At 39.5% G+C, this 23,141-nt stretch overlaps 1 protein-coding gene across 6 annotated transcripts in view; it reads left to right on the top strand.

The window, feature by feature from the left end:
- The window catches only part of LOC111868201, a 193,250-nt gene extending 172,939 nt beyond the window's left edge, over nucleotides 1-20,311 (top strand). For 5 of the 6 annotated variants that reach the window (XM_023858640.2, XM_023858643.2, XM_023858645.2 and 2 more), the window contains 6 exons: nucleotides 519-667; nucleotides 3,305-3,494; nucleotides 5,199-5,348; nucleotides 8,327-8,424; nucleotides 11,739-11,904; nucleotides 18,334-20,311. In XM_023858640.2, the coding sequence (XP_023714408.1) occupies nucleotides 519-667; nucleotides 3,305-3,494; nucleotides 5,199-5,348; nucleotides 8,327-8,424; nucleotides 11,739-11,904; nucleotides 18,334-19,743 (2,163 nt within the window). In that variant the 3' untranslated portion in view covers nucleotides 19,744-20,311. The remainder of the gene's footprint in view (nucleotides 1-518; nucleotides 668-3,304; nucleotides 3,495-5,198; nucleotides 5,349-8,326; nucleotides 8,425-11,738; nucleotides 11,905-18,333) is intronic. The other variant, XM_023858641.2, reaches the window with a different exon arrangement.
- Nucleotides 20,312-23,141: the final 2,830 nt, after the last annotated feature.

Below are 23,141 nucleotides of genomic sequence, written 5' to 3'. Positions count from 1 at the left end.
TGAAAAAGAAAGAATAGAGATCTTATAGACATTTTAACTTGAATTAAGTTTTAAAAAGTGCTAATTTAAAAATCAAATCGACGCGTGTAGATAAACAAAGATTTTATACAATTAGAAAGACTGGTAATTTTAAATTTTAACAAGCAGTGTAACAGCTACGTGAGTGATACACACCTGATGATGGCCGTTTAGGGCCGAAACATGTAGTGTGGAGGAGGAAAAGAAGTAAAAACTACAATAAAATTTGTTGCACTTAAGACGGTATTTATCCATATATATTGTGTGAGTGTAACAGGATGCTGAAATATAATATTCTAAATATATATATTTGCTAATTACTGGTGGCTGGCTTACTGTAAATATTTTCCTCTTCTAAACTTCTAGTTCATGTTGAACGGGTGCATACTGAGACTACATGTTTTTTCTTTCTTTTCCATCATGATGCAAAGTGTAACAGCTCTATTAGTAAGTCCTAAATAAATCAAGGTAATAACAATAAATCTCACTTTGATGTTCAGTATCTCACGAAGCAGACGACAGCGCTACGGGAAGTGAATGACTCAAGGCTCCGAATTTATGAGCAGTTGGAAGTTAGCATTCAGGAGCTGGAGAGAGCTAATCAGCGACTGGCACTGGACAATTCAGCAGATAAGAAGCATATCAAGAGGTAAGACTGTTGTTATTTTACGTGCATTAGTAAACTGGCATACTGTGGTTTAAAAAAGTGATTAGCTATGAGCTGAGTGTCCCATATTTAATGCCCACAGAGGTGAAGATTTTTCCTTCACCTCATGGTGTACAACAGCCATGGAAGCCCACTCAGCCTCCTATACAATGGGTACAAGAGGTTCTCGCCAAAGGGAAATATCGCTGGTGTGTGAAGATGGTAACCAAATTCTGAAAGATGCCAATGTTAAGAATGTCTAGAATATTACCTCCACTACACTTGCATGCCTTAATGGTGTGGTGCTTATGCAATTATTATTAAAATAAATATTAAATTTGACACCCCGAATCCCAATGCAAAGGTTTGTAAACATTTGGATAGCAGACTGATTTAAGAGAAGCTTCATAGGAAAGCAAACTGATGGTGGTTTGATCTATTTATTTATTTTGGAAAAATGTTATATTTGTAATCTGTTTCAGTCAACATAATTACAATAGTTATCTGGTTCTCTTGTGGTAAATGCAGCTCTGTGCATGCACAATCCTATTCTTGAATCAAAACATTCTTCTTTCATGTGTTGGCATGTGTAACTCCTGAATAGTAACAGTTTGGTAAGGCACTGTGAGATGCCGATGCTGAAGAGGCAACCACGTAAAACTATAACAAATGTTTATTGCTGTAAGAGTGATGATTACAGACGATCAGGGAAGTGAACAATGGGCGTTGGAGTTGCCCTGGTTAGCGCTTGCGTCATTGTGGGAAACTCCCACAGTGTTACTTAGCCTGTTGCATTGCTAGTTTCAATTTACAAGTCTGCTCTCCAATTAGTTTGACTCCATTTTCTCTCACACAGGAAATTATTTCTGAATTACTGAAAAACTTAACTCCCTAGAGATGAGCCAGGATTACTGGGTCTCTGGTAGATAAGGAAGTGGCAACTAAGAAAGAATTGTTTGAAAGAATAAAATTATTATGGTAGGGGGATTTTGAGTGAAGGGAGTGTCCAATGATAATCTATGAAACATTGAGATATGTTGTAGATAGATTTTTCTCGCCAGAGCTTTATTTCATGGCTTAATGTAGTGGTACTGATGCCCTGGAATAGAGAAAGAACAGAAATGGAATCCACTGTCATTGTCATCAACACCATCACAATCGTCATCATGATCTTTGAAATCTGTTACTGATGATGTAACGATGATCATTAATGATTTATGAAGATGTAAGATTTGAGGTTTTCACTGCGGTGACTATGAAGAATGCCGTCTTCTGGGATGTGGCGCCTTGTAGATATTGTGTTAACCGGCGTTTCGGAGGAACATATCGCCACCATCTTCAGGATATAAAGAATCCGCGAGCGATGAAGCAGCGTGAGCAGGTGGCTGCAGGCTGAGTGCCAGTCAAGACACCCAACTATAAGAAGAGGAAGGGAAAGGGAGAGGAGTCACATGGGAAATTAATCCAAAGAACTGTTTAAATTACAGCTGCGCTTGGCACAGGACCTGTCCTGACACAATGTAGTCCTCTAATTGCATTGCCGCGAAAATGTCAGATATTATTTTAACCTTTTACTTGACTTGTATACTCATTCTAGTTCCTTGTAGAAGCTGTCCTTCATATCATCAATTTTATCCTCTGTTGGGGTATGAACGTTCAGAACAGTGATAACACACCAGTGACCCCTTAGTATTATGTATGACATCCTATCAGTAATAAACTCTACCCGTTTAACTGCTGATATGATTCTCTTATGTACAAAAAGGAATTCTGTGTCTAATTCATGATTCGCATTTCACTTTCCACAGAAAAATGTATATTCGCCAGCTGGTTAGGTTCCACCTCTGTCCCATCTGATCTCCTGTACTCCCACTAAATCTAACTTACATTTTGTGAAGTCTTTCGGTCTTTCATGGGAGGACCTGCCCTATACAAACTTGTTAATTCCACATACCAAATCTTGTGTCCACTTCCTTTAGCTTAGTTCATTAATCCAAATAATCTTTCCAGGTCTGAGGACCTTTGTGACATTCTGTAATAAGCTTATTTTTTACCGTGTTAGGCCCACACCCAAGCTCCATTCTGGAGAACCACCCCTTGTCGGCTGTCCACAACTGCTTATTCAATATATTCACAGCTACCCTCCATATCTGGAGGCTGTCTTCTCCATCTGCAACCTGAGGGCACGCCATGAAGTGGTGACAGTAGACCCACCTAACATGGGTCAGATAAACTATAAATAAGCGGTGCTCCTTCTTATTATTACTGCATCAGCAATGATGTACTACCACACCCTTTACGAATTTTGGGTGCTTTACAAGATAAATTCAGCACATGAAATACAAACCCCACCGTTCCCAGCCCCACAATTGAGCCTCCTATCATCTTGCAAATCTGTCTTAAAATCAAGAGAGTGTCAGTTGAGAGTGAGTTGAGAGGATTGTAAATGAGTCACAAATTGTATTATTATATGATCATTGTATGATCTTGTAAAAGTGAATTCAAAAAGCCATATTGATATATGGAATATATTTACAATATTTTGAAATGACAATCACAGGACGCAGATCATTAGCATTACTTCAGCTGCAACCTGAGGCTTGTAAGCAGATGTTACCAGAACTGATGATGTTCTTACAGCCTCTGCTTGAGTATAGACTCACTGGAATCACGATGTGAAGAGCTTCAGAGGACCCTGGATGAGATGACTCTGAAGCAAGATAGTCAGCTGAGGCATCAACAGAGGTCAAAGGGTTCCCAACCTCATCCTCCTTCAGACAATAGGGATTCCAGTGACCCTAGTATAAAATTTGAAAATTGGACAGATCAGGTGGGTTGTGGACAACTAGTATAAACTGTATTTATCACTTGTAAGTTACAAAATAAGCAGAACATCTTCCTCTGAACTAATGTATTGTACTTATCTTCCGAACACATATTTGGTATGCAGCATATTTCTGTGTTGCATAGATTAAAGAATGTTCGTAGCGTAGTTGGTTGAGGCACTATGCTACAAGCCGAAGTCCCAATGAGGTCACTGGATTTTTTTCAATTGACCTAATCCTTCCGGCCGCACTATGGTCCTGGGATCTGGCTGATTGCCTGAACAATGTGGCACCCTCAACATCTCACAACCCTATGGGCCTCCACAGCCTGTTACAGGGATAGCTTTACTTTTTTACATGGTTTGAAAGCCGTTATGGTCCATTCCTTTACTGTAATCTAAGTTACATCTGAAAGTTCTGACATCAGGTTTCTTATGATGAGCCATATAATTTTTAAATCATTTAGAGCATGTTTTGAGCTTCATGCAATATAACTGCATGCTGATCAGTATGATTCAAAAGTAATTTACCCAGATATCCTTCACTGTATTGCTAGTGGGGTGGGACTAAGTCCCTTGTACTGCGGCCACTTCTGGCCTATTGTACCAGCCCCAGATGATAGGTCAGGGTGATTGTGGAGCAATTGGTGGAATGAAGATTGGCAGGGGAAACCGAAGCACTTGGAGAAAACCTGCCCCAGTGCCACTTTGTCCACCACAAATCACACTTGACCAGACCGTGGATCGAACCCGGGCCGCCGCGGTGGAAAGCCAGAGACCAACCGCTTGAGCTATGGCGCAGCCTCCTTCAGTGTAAATAGCAAGTGGAGTAAAATAGCTGGAAATTGTTTCAATCATTATGCATTCATTTTATGTATAACAATGAATAACAGTATATACTTTTAATTTGCAAAAAAAAAGTTCAATAAATAAATAAATATATATATATATATATAAAATGAAAACTGAATCTTTTAGCTGGTTTCTCTAGCGACAAGTCAAAATGATTCTCAGAATCCTTGGGCCCCATTAAATGTTCCTATATTTTCATTCCAGTAAAATCTGTGTTGATGGATCATTACTGTGGTCAGTCTTAAAATTAATTTCATATTAGATTATCCAAAATATGTTCCCATTTCAAGTGACCGCCTCTCCTAAGGGTTTCTGACCAAGGTTTTGAGAGCATTTCTCATTTTTCCCCAAGTATGTTAGATATTCTGTCCACTGCTTTTATTTAATTGTACATATTCTGTCCATTTCCTTTTATCATCCTAACAGTATTATATGACAAGTACAAATTATCGAGTTCTTTATTAGGTGATCATCTTCAGGAGGAGTCCTTCAGAGACAAAATAACTGGAGGACTGAGTTAAGAGGTTTGCTTGAATGTTATATTTTAAGGGGAGGTTGGGGTGGATTTCAGTTGGAAGGGGGGATCCTGAGAATAGTAGCGATTGTATAATACAGAAAAGCATTGCTAGAAATTAATGTAATATATATCAATTCATTCTGAACAGAGAAATTTAGAATTGTACAGGTGAGATGGTCTTAATGACATAATGCCTATTTCTCCGTGAATAAAATTTATTAAAAGGATATACTTTTAATTTTAAGTGTTTGATGTGTATGTTGTTAATGTTTTGCGTCACATAAGAATGGCCATGTTTGTAATACCATTATGTTTCTATAGTGAGAGCATTGTGCTTACAGCATGGTGATGAAGGTGTAGACATGAAGGAGAATGCAGAAGATGAGGAAGTGATTAGGTTACTAGAAGAGCTTCAGGAATTGAGGTCTCAGCGAGTTAAGGAACAGAGAAAAATATCAGACTTGGAAGAGCAGTTGGCTGGTCTCTTACAGGTAAAAGAAAATTTTGATACCTGTTGAAGCCTCTGATTTTCTAGTGCACTTTTAGCAAGCAATATATTGTGTGATACTTTGATTTATAAATTTTCATTACATTATTCTTAATGGCGTTGATCATAGCTTAAGTCCTTACACTATCTTGATGATGTGGTGTTAAAATAACTCATATTAATTGCATAAGGGGCAGTCAAATCAAAACGGGTCACCACGCAAAACTCTCAAGGCGTGCAAGATGGTAACACTGGAATTTGCTTACGGTACGAACATCTGGTGGGGACTCGGGAAAGCACAGTGACAATGTGCCCTTGCACACTAGTCGTTTGTTTATTGTGCTGGAAGTAAGGCTAGCGCTACGTGTGGTCGTCCAATGTCAGTAATGGAGGCGTGTAAAGAAGGACACCGAAGCGTAGTGCGCATGTTGACTGCTGAATGAGTAGGAAGACGAAAAATTCATCGTCGCATGTCTGTTGTTTACGGCGAACACAGCATGTCACGTTCGCGTGTGCTGGTGTGGCATAAGGGATTCCGAGAGGGACGTGTGTCACTGCAAGATGCTGTTCGCCCAGGACAGGCTCATCATGTCATCACTCCTGATGTTATTGCTGCGTTGGATGGTCATATCCGGGCAAACCGACGGATCACGTCTTTTGATGGGAATAAGTCACAGTTCCGTACATGCCATTGTGACAAAACACCTGCTGTACCGTAAAATCTGTGCGCAGTGGCTTCCACATCAACACATGGAGGAACAGAAGACTCAGAGAATGGCTGGATCACTGGGTCACTTGCAACGATACCATAAAGAAGAGTATGCTTTTCTGTCCCGTGTTGCCACTGGGGACGAAATTTGGTGCCACCATTTTGAACCCGAGAGCAAACGGCAGAGCCAACAGTGGAAACACGTGAATTCTCCCCCACCGAAGAAATCCAAAGCCGCACACACAATTTCCGGTAAAGTGGTGATGACGTCTTCTTCAACTGCAGGGGCCCACTGCTTGTCGAATTTCTCGAGCATGGGGCCACAATCAGTGCACAGCGCTATGAAGACACTTTGCAGAAACTGAGATGTGCCATAAAGTCAAAACGCCCTGGAATGCTATAGAACGGCAGTATCCTTCTTCATGGTAATGCGCACGCCCCCACACTGCCAACTGTGAGGAATACGCTACAGAGATTTGGTTGGAAAGTGCTTGAACATCGCAGTGCCCTGCAAAATTATGGGTTGGTTCTGCAGAGAGTGTCGCCGCTTCTTTCTCAAAACTGGTCTCAGGTTGTGTTCCAAAAACGAACAGTAATACTGCACATTGACGGTCTGCTGTCGGGGAACGGTATGCGTTAAGGCGCGTCCACATTACTCGTGCTCGTGTGACTCNAAAGCTGGTCGCAGGTTGTGTTCCAAAAATGAACAGTAATACTGCGCACTGACGGTCTGCTGTCGGGGAACAGTATGCGTTAGGATAACACCATCACAGTCGTACACGAGAATCACCATAACTTTCAGATTGCTGGGGTTCTGACAAACTTTTGATTTCCGTGGTGACCCGTAATGACGCCATTCGTTCTATTGGCGTTTCATTTGTGGCTCGTATGATTTTGTCCATGTCTCATCCAGCGTAATGATACGGCGTAAGAAAGCCTCTCCTTCGCGCTCCAAGTGATTACGAGCAGCGTCGTATCGTAGCCATTTCTGCATTTCCGTCATATCATGCGGAACCCATCGTGATGCAATTTTTCTCATGCCCAGGCGTTCCTTCAGAATGTGAAGCAGTCGTATGCGCTAATCCTGTCTCTTGGGCCAGCTCACGAATCGTATGGATTCGATCACTCTCCAGTAACGCGGAAATAGCATACACTTCTTCACTGACACTAGGACGACCTGGCCGACGCATGTCTGCCACATTTTGGCGTCCCTCATTGAAGGCTTTTACCCACCTTGCCACTGTTCTGTCAGGCAATGCAGATTCCCCGCAAGCCTCTTGAAGACCTTGATGACACTGTCGTGCTGTGCGGCCTCTGGCACATTCAATCTTTATCTTTATCTTTCCTGTTTCGAAAACATTGTGACGACACTAAATTAGACCGCCAGCTAACATGAGGCTCTGCTCTTCTCGTCACTGCGCATGTGCGTGATGTGGGAAGGGAGAGTCCATTTGCTCTGAGGTAAGGTAGGTATGTAACTAACGTGTGGTATAAGCGACATTATTTGGTTCCATTGCATGGCGTCTCTACAGCAGTGTTGCCACTATTAAAGTTCCAACCGTCGTATTAACAGTTTTGGAGATTACTTTTGAGGCAAGAAATGTTCTACTATAATATGTTTTGGCTTCTGACCCGTATACATTTTCCTGATTTTCCTGCTCCTCATAATATTATTCCTTTTGCATGGACTGAGTATGTCCCCTGCTGAATTTCTTCTTGCAAAATTTGACTTCAACCTCATGAATAGTTTGCTTATATATTAGTTTCTATAGCATGTCTAACTAACTGTATTTATCTGGGGACCAGATTAGATCATTTCATTGTGACCTCAAGCTAGAGAGCCTAATGAGCAAACATCTGCACAGTGTGGTAATTTATACAAAGAAATAAGGACTGTGTTAAAGAGAAACCTGTATTCGACGTCTGAGACATGAAGTTCTTCTAAATATTTAAAATTTCTCATCCCATGTCATAAAAATTTCAGTTGTATAGGTAAATAATTAATACTTATTCAGAGAATTGTATGAAAGTCATAAATATGCTTTGTGGGGGACAGTGAAGTTCTTGAATGTTGAAACAGGCGACTCTCTCACTTTCTCTCACGCACGCGCGCACACTCACAGATATACCATAGTGCTTAAATGAGTTAAATAGAATAATGTTTAGCTCCCTTGTGAATAAATTGTTTGCTTGATTTGGTTTGCACTAAATGTGATGGTGATGATAATGCCTGTGTCTTATTATGATTTGATTTTATACATCTGTTTCACCAGGACAATTTGGCTCTGGAGGAGCAGATGACTCTGTTGCAACAGAAGGAAGAGGATATGAAATCACTGCAAGAAGAAATTTCTACTTTGGAAGAAGTTAGGTATGGTAGCCATAGCAATGCTGTTGAGAATTTTATAGCAGCCTATTGATTAGGATGGTGTAGTGGTGATACATAAGATATTTTTCAGTACTTGCCTGGATTGAATTGTTACAGGTGTAAATACTGTACACACCAAAACCTTTTAGGCTGAAAGTGAAAGAGGTGTAATCTATAACCTCTCCTATCCAATTCCTAGAGTTATCTAGAAGTGATGCATCCTTTTCATGCAGACAAGGCTCTGGGGACCGAATTATAGTGGTATATTCGTTCACCTTTTATGGAGGAAATGCTATAAAAACTAATAGTGATGTAAGTCACCACCTTATGTAAACTGAGAAAGGTGCCCACATGAAACAACCTACATGAAAGCTCAAAAACATCCTAATGATGTATTTGCCGTGGACCTGCCTAAGGAAAATAATCGAGAGGTAAAGTAGTCCCCCATTTGGATATCTGCTATGGGAGAACAAAGGTAGTAATATGATTGCAATAAATTCAGAGTTCTTCAATGGAATGCTGGTGATTTGAAACAAGCTAAGAAGACAGAACATTGTAAGACTTTGGAAGACGAAGAAACTGACGTTTTTTGCTATTGTTAGAGAAGAGATTGTAAAATATTTCAATCTAAAAAATTATCATTTGAATTTCGTTCCTAAATCTAGGCAAATTACTAGTGACATTCTCATAAGAACCTGCAAAACAATAAAACATGTATTCAGTATTACTGAGAGTATGAATGATTTTGACAAGACAGAAATTATCATATTGACTGTCTGGAAAATGGCAACCACGTTAAAATAATTGGAATATCCAACCCCTTCAAACCAGTCCTCTCAGTTTATTAATCGTTTGAAGATGAACCATTGTTTTTGGAGACTTCAGGCCTCATTTCCATGGCATAAGATACAAGAATATTAATGAAGCAGGGAAAACAATGGAAGAATTTATTTCAGAAAATAACAGTGAATTATTTTATGAAACTGAAGATACCTATAAATATCTGAGGCACATGGTAGTGTAGTTGGTTGAGGCACTATGTTACAAGCCAGAAGGTGGTGAGTTCAAATCCTGATGAGATGGATTTTTCAATTTACCTAATCCTTCCCGCTGCACTATGGACCTGGTGTTGACTCAGCCTCTTAACAGAAATGAGTACCAGGAATCTTCTAGGGGGGGGGGGAAAGGGCAGCCGACGTGAAAGGCTGACAACTTTACCGCCATCTATGAGCCGATTGTCTAGAGAAAATTGGGGAGCCTTGACGCCTCACAACCCTAAGGGCCTTCACGGCCTGTTACAGGGATAACTTTTACCTTTTTTTTTAGCTTGTACTTGTACATATCTCCACTGCAATGTCTCTACAACAAATCCAGATCTCTTTTTGACATCAAATGATATCACTGCACTTGCTTCAAAAAGAATTGCTGATGGCCCTGAATGTGGACACAGGATGATGACAGAAACAACAAAATTTTCAAATAACATTCAGTAACTAACACCATTATGCTTGTAAATGTAGAGAAAAACGCAAACAGTTTCAGATGCTCACGTTAATTTTCAAGATGAAGCTTCCTACGAGAACTGTGAGAACTATTGCAGTTCCATTCTTTCTGACGCAAAACTGTACATACTTGAGAGTAAAACTCAAAATATAAGCCTTCTTGGTGAGATCTACTGACAAGATTAAAATTGATAGAGAAATAGGCAGGAAAACAGCAAAAATGTCAGAGTACCTGAAAGACATACAAGCATGGTGAGAAGAATTAACATTTTTGAAAAGAGGAATTGTTTAATCTAAAAAAAAAAATTCAAAACTTATTGAAAAATCTGGGTTATAGAAAAGACGGTTCAAACTTTCACCAATTCATGTCGCCCCTCAATAACTGTGATATAAACAAAAGAGAACCCATAAATTTTAAGAATTCATCTGAATACATATACAAGGAATTAGCAAAAGCCTTTACAACCTTCTACATATCTGCTGATCATACAGAGGGGTCCAAGAAAATGTACTCACTCAATATCTTTGGAACAAAATGACATGTGGTTACAATTCTTGTGCGGAGAGAGAAGAGTCATTGTATGTGTTTGAAGTGACCACCATCAGCGGCTAAACAGCGTCTGCTGAGCGAACTACAGCTGTCAGTGTGTCCAGTGTGATGGCTGCACATGACGCTTCGATGGTTTCTATAATAAATTCTATGTTGCACTTAGGAATTTTATCATGTACTGCTACAGTTTCTCATAAAAGTTATCATTTATATTACCACTTTTATCTTCAGATGGAGCATACACATTGAGAACAATTATACCACATCCTATTATTAACATATCCTACCTCCTTAGCAGCCATTCTGTGTCCCTGATGTACAAAAAAATTCAACCCTAAATGATTAGCATTTCTTTCTGCAGAGTTATGTGCAACATGGCCATGCCATTGCTCAGGCAGTTAACCACTGGCATCTCACCATGGCGGCCTGGGTTTGACTCCATGTCTGGTCATGTGAGATTTGTCATAGACAAAGCGGCACCAGGGCAGGTTTCCTGCGAGTACTTTTTCCCCTGCCAATCTTAATTCCACCAATCATCATCATCTAATATCTGGGGCTGGTACAATAGGCCAGTAGTAGCCACAGCACCAAGTGAAAGCACAAGGGAATGGTCTCATCTGACATGTCAAAACCTGCCCTGATTTCTTTTTTCACTGCAAGAGTACACATAACAAAATCCACTGTCAAAATTTTAGCTGCTAATACGCACTGCAAGTATTTTTTAAAAATTGCCAAAGTTACTCATTTTTTCTGTACACGGAACCGCTTGTACCAGAGGTATGTACAACACCAGCCTAGGCTGTGAGTCAGCCGTGTTGCATGTTGCGTACTGCTTTGCTCTGTTCTGCCTCTGCTAGGGGTGGATATTTCTCCAAGGGTCTGGCAGGCTACAATATTGACCATGTTAAGTAATTTTGAAAGACTACTTGTAGTGCATACTAGCAGCTAAAATTTTGACGGTGGATTTTGTTGTGTGTACTCTTGCAGTGAAAAAAAAATCAGGGAGTTTTCAACATGTCGGATCAGACCATTCCCTTGTCAGTCTCACCCCGCTACCAACAACAACAACAATGACGTGGAACTTTGTCTTGTCTGATCTGTCATTAAATGTAACATACAATTTTCAAATTCTTGTGAACTCATATCCATTGAACAACGTAATACTCAATGAATCATGCTGTGTTTTGTACAGTTTTGTATCTTGTAAAATATATTATACAACAGTTTTTATACTTAATCTTGATAATTTGAATTAATTGTTTTAGGCAAGGACACCTGTGTGGACGCTGCCTGAAGAATGTGGACTCCAGAGGTCATGATGAACTGTCAATGATGCTAGACAATGAAGAGGAAGAAGAAGAAGAAGACGCCAGTGTGGTAAATTCTGTTGTGAGTCAAACTCATCGCAGCATGATCATGCTGCAGATTCAGGTACAGCCAAGCACATTGCATGCACTGCTTCATTGAAAACAATAGGAGGCAGAATGTCAGTAAATTTAAACAATATAGTGGCCCTCCCCATTAATGCGCTTGTATGGTAGTCTGCCTGCCTGTCTGCCCACCCACCTAACTACATACCTACCTATCCACCACCCACCTACTGACCTACACACCCACCCACACATCTATTCCCATGACTCCCACTTGGAGCTCAGGGCATCCATGAAATGCTACATTTGACTTCAGTTCTTAATCTTAGACAGTTGGTAGGGCTTCTTGGATGGGCACTCAGCCTAAAGCAAGGCCAGTACCTACACAGAGCACAAACATAAAATGAATGCAGACAAACATCCAAGCCTTGAGTGGGATTCAAACCCACGATCCGAGCTTTCGAGCAGGTAAAAATATTTCAATGCCTTAGATCGTGTGGCCATTTTGAACAGCTTTGTATGGTAGCAGTTGATATGAATTATAATTCACGTCAACTTATGATGTAGACTTCTTGTTTAATTTACCTACATGTTTCCTCTCCATTAGTTTAGATATCATCAGAAGTGTGTAATAAATTTTTAAACTAAGGTCCATTATGGTGTTTAAAATATTTTGTGAAGATATCAGTTGTCTCTTTCATGATAAGCCATTTATGTAACAATGTGAGTTAGTGTTGTTAAAGCAAAGCTGCTTAATTTTAAAAAATCTGTCATGGTATTTTTAAATTTAAATTTAATTGGAGATGTTTTAAAATACTGGTTACATTTAAAAATTGTGCTACAGTGTTAGTCATATTCCAGTTTCAGAATTTGCCGGTAATACTTATCATAGCCTAATCTAAGCAGAGGAAGATTAAAACACTGGAAATATGAAGAACAGCAAGCCCTCTCCAAGGCATGGGGTTCTTGCTAAGCTATAGGTCCCCTTTCCTAGATAATTAACATCATTATCATCATTGAGGGTAACTGAATTTTTCCTGTAGATATCCCTACTTCAGAAATGGATTCAACTCGCCTAGGTGGGCAAAAGCTATAAAAGTTGGACAATACTTAGAGACACAAGAAACCAACAAACCAATACAAGTAGAAATGTTTAAAACTTACGTGGATTGTTATTTTAATGAGAATTTTATCACAAGTGAGATAATTAGTGGTGATAACTTCAGGTAATTAATTAATGAGTTTATAAAACGATTTTGTATATCCCTAAATTTGTCAGCAAAAGTGTTAACAGAACATGTTTTAAAATGCAGAGTGAAACTGATAAGAACTCCGGTGCTTAAAAAGTTAATACTTGAATTTGATGAACCTCTGTGGTCTAGTGGTCAGAGGTCCTGGGTTCGATTCCCGGCGCTACCAATTTTTCTGAGAAGTAGTGGGTCTGGAACGGGGTCCACTCAGCATCATGAAGATAATTGAGGAGCTGTTTCAAGGAAATAGCGGCTCCGGTCTAGAAACTCGAGATTAACGGCCGTGGGAGTTCATTGCGCTGACCACGTGACATGACACCCTCTATCTGCTAAAGTTGGCACTAACTTCGCTGACAAGCAGCAGTCGCTCAGTCAGTATAGTTCGCCTGCGGACTAAAGCCCAATGAGAGAGAGAGAGAGAGTGAGCGAGCGTGCTTGCGTGCGCGTGTGCACATAATATCACATAATTCAGTGGAATCTGTTGGGTTCAATCCTAATTATTATTATTATTCTAATTATTATTATTATTATTATTATTATTATTATTATTATTATTATTATTATTATTATTATTAAAATTTTATCAACGTAAGCATGTGGTCAGTTTGAAAGTAATCATCTAATTTATCCTGGAAAACATTATACAGTAACATATGTTAATTACTGAATCTCAGAAGACCCAAATATTTTTAAATTTCAGTAATGTTTCTGTTTAAAACACATACTTAATTTTTTAAAGAAAAGAACATCTAGAATGCATGGAACTGCGAGTCTCGTATACATTTTCATTTCATGATTCTCAGGGACAAGAGTACCTTTATCTTCAGTCACATCTGGAATGGGTACTGAGACCTTACAGTCTTTCATCAAGTGGGTGTCAGTGTCTCAAGGGTTGGATGGGAAGCTAACCTCACCGCCTCCTAGTGACGACAATATGTAGAATACAGGGAATTTATTTCCATATCCCTTGTACATCTTCTTGGCGTAGTGCTTATTTATTTTTTCTGGTTACAATCATATGCATCCTATTGTCTTTACTAAGGAATCTGGGAAGTGTAATTCAGGATTAAATAAAAATCGGAAATGTGCTCTGAGAGATACATAAGTCACCCAGAATTCAGTTTAGATGGTCACTACTATTTGTATAAGATTACAATTTATGTTATGGTCATTTCAGGTGATGTTTCCTCATAAGTGAGGTACTGCAATATACTGGGTCATTCCCTTGGCATGCTACTTGATTTCTTTTACTCAGAGTATGAATAACAAATGAATTTATACACTTCAAAATAAATACTCTAGTTGACATCAGAATTTATGTGTATATATGTAGCATGTGTTGTTAGATCAATAAACTGCTTATGTTTTGAAGAATACAGTTTCCTGGATTGTAATACTATGCATTTCAGAAACAGCCTGACATTTCTGAGGAACATACTGCCTCCATCTTCTAGACTGTAGAGAAAGCCAAGCAAAAACTAGCAGCAACAAGTGGCAAGCTGAGTTTAGCTTTGAAACATCAGGACATTTCTGAAGTACATGGTGTTACAACTCAGAAGACCATGCTCATCATCTCAAATCCATTGTATTTGTTTTTTGATCTGTGGTGAATTTTCATTGCTGTATAGGTACCTGATGTTACCAATATGGGAGTGGTAAAATGACAGCTGTCAAAATATATCATTGTGTCAGTAGCATAGTATTTTTCTTCATTTTTCTCATCAACCTGGTGGTCAGACTTTGAAAACAATAGTACTTCTGACAGCTTGTAGCTCTTCTTGCAGATGTCACTGTTTATAAATATTCTGTTCACTTAATTTTCTGGTAAAACTCATTCAGTAATCAGGTTATGGGTTTAATCTTAGTGGGGAATAAGGCCTTTCCCTTCACCTCCACAACCAGACCACCTCTGGTTTGGTATGGATACATGGTATCAGTTCCTTTGATGGAAAGTGGCCAGAGCATGGATTTGACCACTTTAACTCATCTAATACAAAAATCTGATATATATGAAGGCTCTTCTCTACTTCCCCATTTACATTCATATGATGTTCTTGGACTCAAGGACAGCTTTAACTCTTTATTTGGAAGCCTTGTATTCTTGTACTTCATAAGGGAGTGAATGACAAATTTCTGATGTTCTCAGGGTGAATGCAACATGTCACAGTTGTCTTATCTGTGGTCTGACTATTATCTGCTATGTTTATTGCTTGGTCTATTGAATCAGTTGGCCTTCATGCTTTTCAAAGCGTGTAGGTTTCCAATAAAAACACCTGTATGTATGTATAGCGTGTCAAGGCTGCACCATAGCTCAAGTGGTTAGTCACTGGCTTCCCACCACGGCGGCCTGAATTCGAGCCCAAGTCTGGTCAAGTGGGATTTGTGACGGAAAAAGTGGCAATGGGGCAGGTTTTCTCTGAGTACTTCGGTTTCCCCTGCCAATCTTCATTCCACAAAATTCTCCATCATAATCACCCAGGGCAGGTACAATAGGTTATCAGTGTCTGATGTGCCGAGTGGACCCAGTTGGACTCCACCCCCCACTATTAGATAACATTTTTAAGTACAACGTAAGTGCCCTAACAGGAACTGATATTTAACCTTTAAACATGCACCAGCAGCAGGCATTTAAATAAACTCTGGCCAGCTCAAGCTAACACCATGTTACAAGTCCGGCGTTTAAAGGTTAGCACACAGAGTGTGTCGCGTGGTCGGTGCAATGAATCCCCACGGTTGTTAATTTCAGTTTCCTAGACTGAAGCCACTATTTCCTTGAAATAGCTCCTCAGTTATCCTCACGAGGCTGAGTGAACCCCGTTCGAGACCCACTACTTCTCAGAAAATCTGGTAGAGCTGGGGATCAAACCCACACCTCTGGATCTGTAGCCAGGAACTCTGACCACTAGACTACAGACGCGGTCAATCTGTGAACATACACTTCATGAAAAGCCTTTCACTGAGTCACAGGACAAATAGACAAAGATGCAATTCTGACCACTCCATAAGGGATTTTTACCTCTTTTAGTTAACTCCATGAAGGAATATATTTGGGACAGGAGATGTACATTAAATGATTTTACATGCAGACAGTCCAGTTCTGTAGGCAAAATCAACATGGATTGCAAAGAATCATGCTTAAATTATTTTTTATTCCAATTGGGGTGGGACTAAATCCCTTGTACTGTGGCCACTTCTGGCCTATTGTACCAGCCCCAGATGATAGGCGAGAGTGATTGTGGAGCAAGTCGTGGAATGAAGATTGGCAGGGAAAAACCGAAGTACTCGGAGAAACTCTGCCCCAGCGCCACTTTGTCCACCACAAATCCCACTTGACCAGACCTGGATGCTTAAATTAAGTAAATTATGTAAGATGTAATATTTATATTTTTCTCTAGGAACCAAGATAATATTATGTTAAGGAAAGAAGAAAAGTAATTAAAATTTCTTTTAGATTATCAGATAGAACAAGTGAATCGTTATAATTATTTGGGGTGTGACTCCTACTTTTACAATGATAAAGCCATGTAGAATGTAATAGAACAGTACCGAAGGATATGTTGAACAACAAAATGAGTATCATAAGAAGGTAGCCAAGGAAACTCAGTTAAAACTGTATAAAGCATAGGAGTCCCTGTTCTATTTTATGGTTCAGCATAATGTATTTTGAGAAAAATGGTGAAAATAAAATAACATTAGCAGAAATGAAAGTCCTTCATGCTGTGAAGAGATGTACAAGAAAAGACAGAGTATCAGATCAAGAAATTGGACAAAATTTATAGATATTTTGAATCTATAATAAAATAACACATAAACCAAATCAGATAAAGTATTTGGATAAAATTAACTTTGAAGAAAGCAGTCTTCTGGGATTTGGCACCCTATAGATGTGTACCACATCCCAGAAGATTGCTTTCTTCATAGTCACCTCCGTGAAAACCTCAAATCTTACAAAATTAATTTTGACCATCTTCTGAAACAAATTCCAGTATAATGGACCAAGAAAGAGGCAGAGATACAGGTTTCTTGTGCCTGATTTTGGAATGTACATAATGATGAGTTTTATATTGGATTATTTTCATTAAGAGTCATACTCTGAGTGGTGGAACAAGGGCAGAAGGATGTACTAGATTGTACATATAGAATACACACATTTTCCAGATACATTATTTGTGAATTTTTGTTCTTGCCTAATCTAATTCATCTATTGCAGATATAAATTTATTTCACCATTTGTTTCAGTTTGTGCATCATGTCCTGAATTCGTGCATCAGAAATATGTAATGCAGAGCAGCATGCAGTTCTTGTTTATGAAATCATCAGGAACATATTGCTATATTAAGCACTTTCCTTCTAAAACCATATCTGCTCTACTTTCATGCTCAGTTCTAGCTTCAGAATTGAAATATGCAATGCACTGGCAGATATCTGAGTTTTGTTAAGTGTGGCAGTAAGCATCACTTGCATACTGGCATGCCTACTGCCCAAAGGAACACTGACTATATCATAGTGTTTCATTAAACATTTCAAACTTAAGAAGTTAGGAACAGGCTCACTTTTAGGGAGCAATGGTATTTTTAATTTTGAAATGACATAAAAAAGCAAACATTTCTTCTTTCGATCTTCTTCGCCTGGCTATTCGTGTAAGAAACATTGCAAGCACTTAAAATTTCTAAAGTGTAGTGACAATCTGTTGTTAAGGGGGCCATATTTTGTCATTGTTTCATTACATATACAGCAGGCCAAAAAGAATTACGGTTTTCTATCAGAGTATCTAGATATTGTGATTTGATTTTATTTCTTTCCACATGCTAATTTTTCAAACTGTACTGTTAGATCTTGTCTTCACAGCAATTTAATGTCTGTACTGGCTCAAAATCCCCTTTGCAGCACCTCCTTGGTTTGCCTCTAACTCTTCACTTTGTATGTTTATAGTTACATGCTACATTCAGTCAACTGTCTCTGTTCATCTCTTCTTGTACCTATGTAATTAAAATAATTGTGTCTGTGCATGCATGTACTATAATCAACCTCAAGTTCATTTCATATGTCAATAGTTGCATATAGAAACCTTTTCATAATTCCTTGTATACAGATAGGATTTGTAATAGATTACAAGTAACACATCCTCCTGCTATGTTATGTCAATCACTTTCATATCTGTTGTAGCACATGACACTCTGATTTATTTTGAGAGACATGTTTTCTTTTTGAAACTCTTATAATTAATTTCTTATTTACAGGATTCCTCTGCAGAGGTGGAGCAGACACATGACAATCCATATCGTGTTCTAGTTGAGAAGTACGAAGCACTGCTTGAGATGCAGCGCCATCCAGCCTCAGTTAGGCAGCATCAGGTTGTTCCTAGCACCAATTGTCTGTCGTTGCAGGAAGAACTACAGTTGTCAGGAGACTTCTCCAGCTTCAATGGAAAAGTAGAGGCAGATGGAGAGAGTGATAATGAATGCACTGAATCAGCTGTTCCTGGTAAGAGTTGTAAGAAAGAGACTAACATGGAGAAAAAGGCTGAAAAGGCATTTTCTATGACTCCAACAGACTTCTCAGAAGCAGAAACATCATCATCTGGTTTTTCAGATGAGACTAGCAACAAGGCAACACAAACAGATGGGCACTTACCACCAGGTTCATTTCTGTGTTCAATTGCTGATGGAGATGATTGCCGTTTCAGTATATATGATGATGCCAGTCCTATTGAAAGTCGTTTCCGAAAGACACCTGAGTATCGCCAACTTTTCAGAGAGATATTTGCAGTTCTCAAGAGAGCAGCGGAAGCGAAAGATGAGGGCGAACAACTTCCACTGTTAGAAGATCTCACGCCTGTAGCAGAGGCCCCTAAAGTTCCACCAGCAACTCCTGCAAAGGAAGAGCTTCCAGATGATTTTTATGAATGTAACAGTGTCAACAATATGAATTTATCAAATCCTGAGCTTCCAAACAAATCCACAAATGCTGAACACACTACAAGTAGTGTAACAAACAACGAAATAGTGTCTTTCAATCAGCAGTTGGATTCTACAGCGACTCATACAATTGCTGAATGCAAGGCACAAGTTTCAAATGAGTCTTTAGCCAAAGAAATTGACTTGCCCAGGCCTAAAGCAGTGCCCAAACAAGATATTCTGGAATATTTGTCTGTTGGTGTAGGTGTCAGAAAGAAATCACATGGAAGGAAGAATTCTCCTATGAAAACTTTGAAACCAACTGTCGCAGAAAGAGTGGAACAAATAGAATCCACTCCACCTACAAGCAGTTGTACTGGAATGACATATGCCAACAGACTTTCCAATAGTGGTAAGAGGAGGAGAGAGCTAAAGAATCCTGATAAAGGAAGGGGTGGATACAGCCAGTTACCTATAGGAGGGGAGTCACGAATGCCATATGAGGCCTGGAAAAAGGGAGAGCTTCAGAATTCATCTTGTAGCCAACAGAAGCCCTCATACTTCCAACAGTCATCTTATCAGAGGTTAGGACATCAGCAGCAGAGCACATGGGATTTTCAGCCATTCATCAGCTCTGCATCACAGGAAGTTGCCAAGCTGAAACGTCTAGAGAAGTCTTATGCTGAAGTTCTTCGTCTTGGACCTCAGAAATGCAGTAATCGATTGATCCCTGCAAATGGCCATCGTAAGTGAAAATACAGCTGATAAAAATGTCTGTATTTTATGACTATAATTATCAGTAATGTTTCAGAAGAAGTGACTTCAGAAATGTTTGTCTTATGGCCATGAAAAGACACATGCTGTAAGGATTATTTAAATCATAAACCAAGCGAATGGAATTTTGATTTTGATGTAGTGCCAAGTGTTCCTTCATCCCTCATGTTGAAACAACCATGGTATGTGGGTTCCTCAAATCCTGCATTCAGCCTTGTTCATATGGCACTGGTATATGGACTTTGGTGGATGGTGTACTTCAGATATGTTTACTGGGAATGTGATGAACTGCCTCTTGTGCCATGTGTATATTTTTTCATGTATTTTACCCAGGCTTTGTAAAAGATATTGTGTAATGTATGTGCAATAGCTGTACTGTAAATTATGTGTATAAAACAACATTAAGCATGTTAAATATTTAGCTTTATGAAAGAGAGTTTTCAGCTGGTTTCATTGGTACTTAAAACTGAGTGGTGAACCAAAATGTTATTTGAGATCTGAGTAATCAAAAGACATATAACTACATTATAAAAAGAATACTACAGTACCTCAATGCATATTCTATTGAATATAATTAAGTCATTTTATCTAGTCATGATGTAGGACAACTCCAGTGTCCCATCCATCTTTCATTCAACCACATCACCTCTCTAATGGTGAGGGCACACCAAGAAAACTGGCAACCGCTATTTCTGAGAACTGTTGTCAACCTGAGCTGAACACGTTACCGAATGGAGCAACGCAGTTAGGGCGAGGGCACACAAGGGAAACTGGCATCTGCAATTTCCGAGAATTGTTACCAGCCGGAAGACTGGGAAACCAAACTTCCAGACAACGGAGAATGCCAGTCTTCTCACAATTACTTTGCTGCGTGATTTCCTAGTATCAGCTGTTCAATAACGTGCCTCAGTGATTCATTTGCTTTTTGAAATGGCACAAAAATTAGACAAAGCTACTAATTTTTATGCAGTTAATTGAGCAAGAGCCTGGTATATATGACAAACGCCACCCAGAATATGCTAGGCGGGACAAAATAGATTTGGCTTGGGAAAGAATTTCTCATGAGACAAAAGGGTCTGGATCCTGGTTTTCTTTCAAAACAATATAAGTGCCGCACTTTAAATTTTCACAGAAAAATGGATGCACCCAATGTTTTCCTTTCCTAATATTGTATGCAAGCATCCTGTTGCATTAATATGTCGTTTATTTCACATATATTTCCATCTTAAATACAAATTATGTAGTCACCCTTCTTCCACATTACATGGTTTGGCTATGTACGGCTACCATCACGTGTCTTCTTTCTTGGCTAAAATTTGTATCACGTGTGAACGCGAAATGTCCTGGTTAAAATAAATTGACCACAATTAAAACAACATCCCAATATTTTCCTTCCTCCTGGTCGACGTCCTCCTTTTGCACGCCATTTCAACTGGCCTCAACTACCACTTTATTGTGACAGGATCAATATTATCTTCCTTTGTAGAAGGTAAGTGCACTAAATTAAAAAATATAATCGTGCAATACATCTGACAAACATACCCACTTAAAAAAGCAGTCTTCTGGGATGTGGCACCGAGTAGATGTGTTAACCGACGTTTCGCGGGAACGTATCGCTTCCATCTTCAGGGAAGAAGGAAAAATAANCCCCCCCTTTCTCTGTTCATATTTTTGGGATGGAGTTCAATCTCAATGGCTTCCCTAATAATGCTATCCATATACTGGGTCTTGGTGGCGAGGATGGAGGTATTCTGAAGCTGAATGCGATGTTCCAAATTGATGCTGTGTTCAGCTACAGCTGACTTGTCCGGATGTTCGAGACAGATGTGCCGCTGATGCTCCTTCAACCTCATGTCCACAGAGTGGCCCGTCTGTCCAATATAGATATAGACCTTGCCGCACTTGCATGGGATACTGTATACACCTCTCCACCTGTGCGGGGTGGAGAAGGCAATAGGGGCCCTGCCTGCAGAGACTGCAGAGGAGATCCGACAGGAGAAGGTTAGGATTCTGAAGAACTCCCGCAAACCCAAGGACAATCTGACTGGTGCCGAGAGAAGAGACCTTCAGTCCTTAAAAGCCAATGAGGCGTTCACCGTCCTTCCAGCTGACAAGGGTAATGCGGCCACGGTACTGGATACATCTGACTACAACCGAAAGATAGCCACTCTCTTGGAGGATAAGGCCTACAAGAAGTTGAAGAAGGATCCTACTGATATCACAGAGCGCAAGACTGTTCTCCTGAAAAAAGTCCCTGATTGCTGAGGAGGTCTGCCAACAGCTACGACCTCAAAGTTCCAGACCACCTAGACTCTACGGATTGCCGAAAATCCACTAAGGCCCATTGTGAGCACCATTGGCTCTCCTACCTATCGCCTGGCCTACTGAACACATACACTGGCAACGGTCCACTCCACATAAGTAACTCCATGGAATTTGTCCACACATTGGGCTCTCTCCATGTTGATCCCCACAACATAATGGTCAGTTTCGACATAGTGTCACTCTTCACCAGGGTACCTATAAAGGATATGATGGATCTGCTAAGACGACATTTTGAAGAAGACATCTTGAGACTCTTGTCCTGACCACCTCATACTTCAACTTCAATGGCCAGTTCTATAAACAAACCAATGGTGTGGCGATGGGCTTGCCACTTCTCTGGTCATCTCTAACGTATATATGGAGGACTTCGAGGAGAGGGCACTTGACTTTGCCCCACACAAGCCCCGCTGCTGCTTTCGCTACGTGGACGACACCTTCGTCATCTGGCCACACGGGCCCGACAAACTTATTACATAGTCACTCTTCTCCCACACTATATGTTTCTGCCGTATAAGGCCATCAGGTGTCTTCTATCTTGCTAAAATTGTTGCACTGTAATGTCACAATTTCTATCGTGCGTGAAAAAGACATTTCCTGACCAAACTAAATTGACTTTAATTAAAATAAATTAATTAACATGCCAGTGTCCAGTCTACCATTCAGTCCAGAACCTTTAGTCGTGTTGTCTGCTGTCTAAAAACATGAAAATTAGAACATACAAAACTATAATTTTGCAATATTATATTTCAGCATCCTGTTACACGTAACACAATAGAAAACATACTCAAACAAAAACCACAATTAGATAAATACAATAAAAGTGGCATATACCAAATGAAATGTGTAGATTGCCCATTGAAATACATTGGACAAACGGGCCGAACATTTAACGCTAGATATAAAGAACATCTACATGATATTAGAAATAATAATTGCAATTCCGGGTACTCAAATCACATACTAAATACGGGACATTCATAATAACAATAATAACAATAACAGATGTAATGGAAGTTGTAACAACGGGAAAAAAGGGTAAACATTTGAATACA

The sequence above is a fragment of the Cryptotermes secundus genome, unplaced genomic scaffold (assembly GCF_002891405.2).
Source record: "Cryptotermes secundus unplaced genomic scaffold, Csec_1.0 scaffold146, whole genome shotgun sequence".
In the NCBI taxonomy this organism is placed as follows: Eukaryota; Metazoa; Arthropoda; class Insecta; order Blattodea; family Kalotermitidae; genus Cryptotermes; species Cryptotermes secundus.
This window is presented reverse-complemented; position numbering and strand designations above follow the sequence as displayed.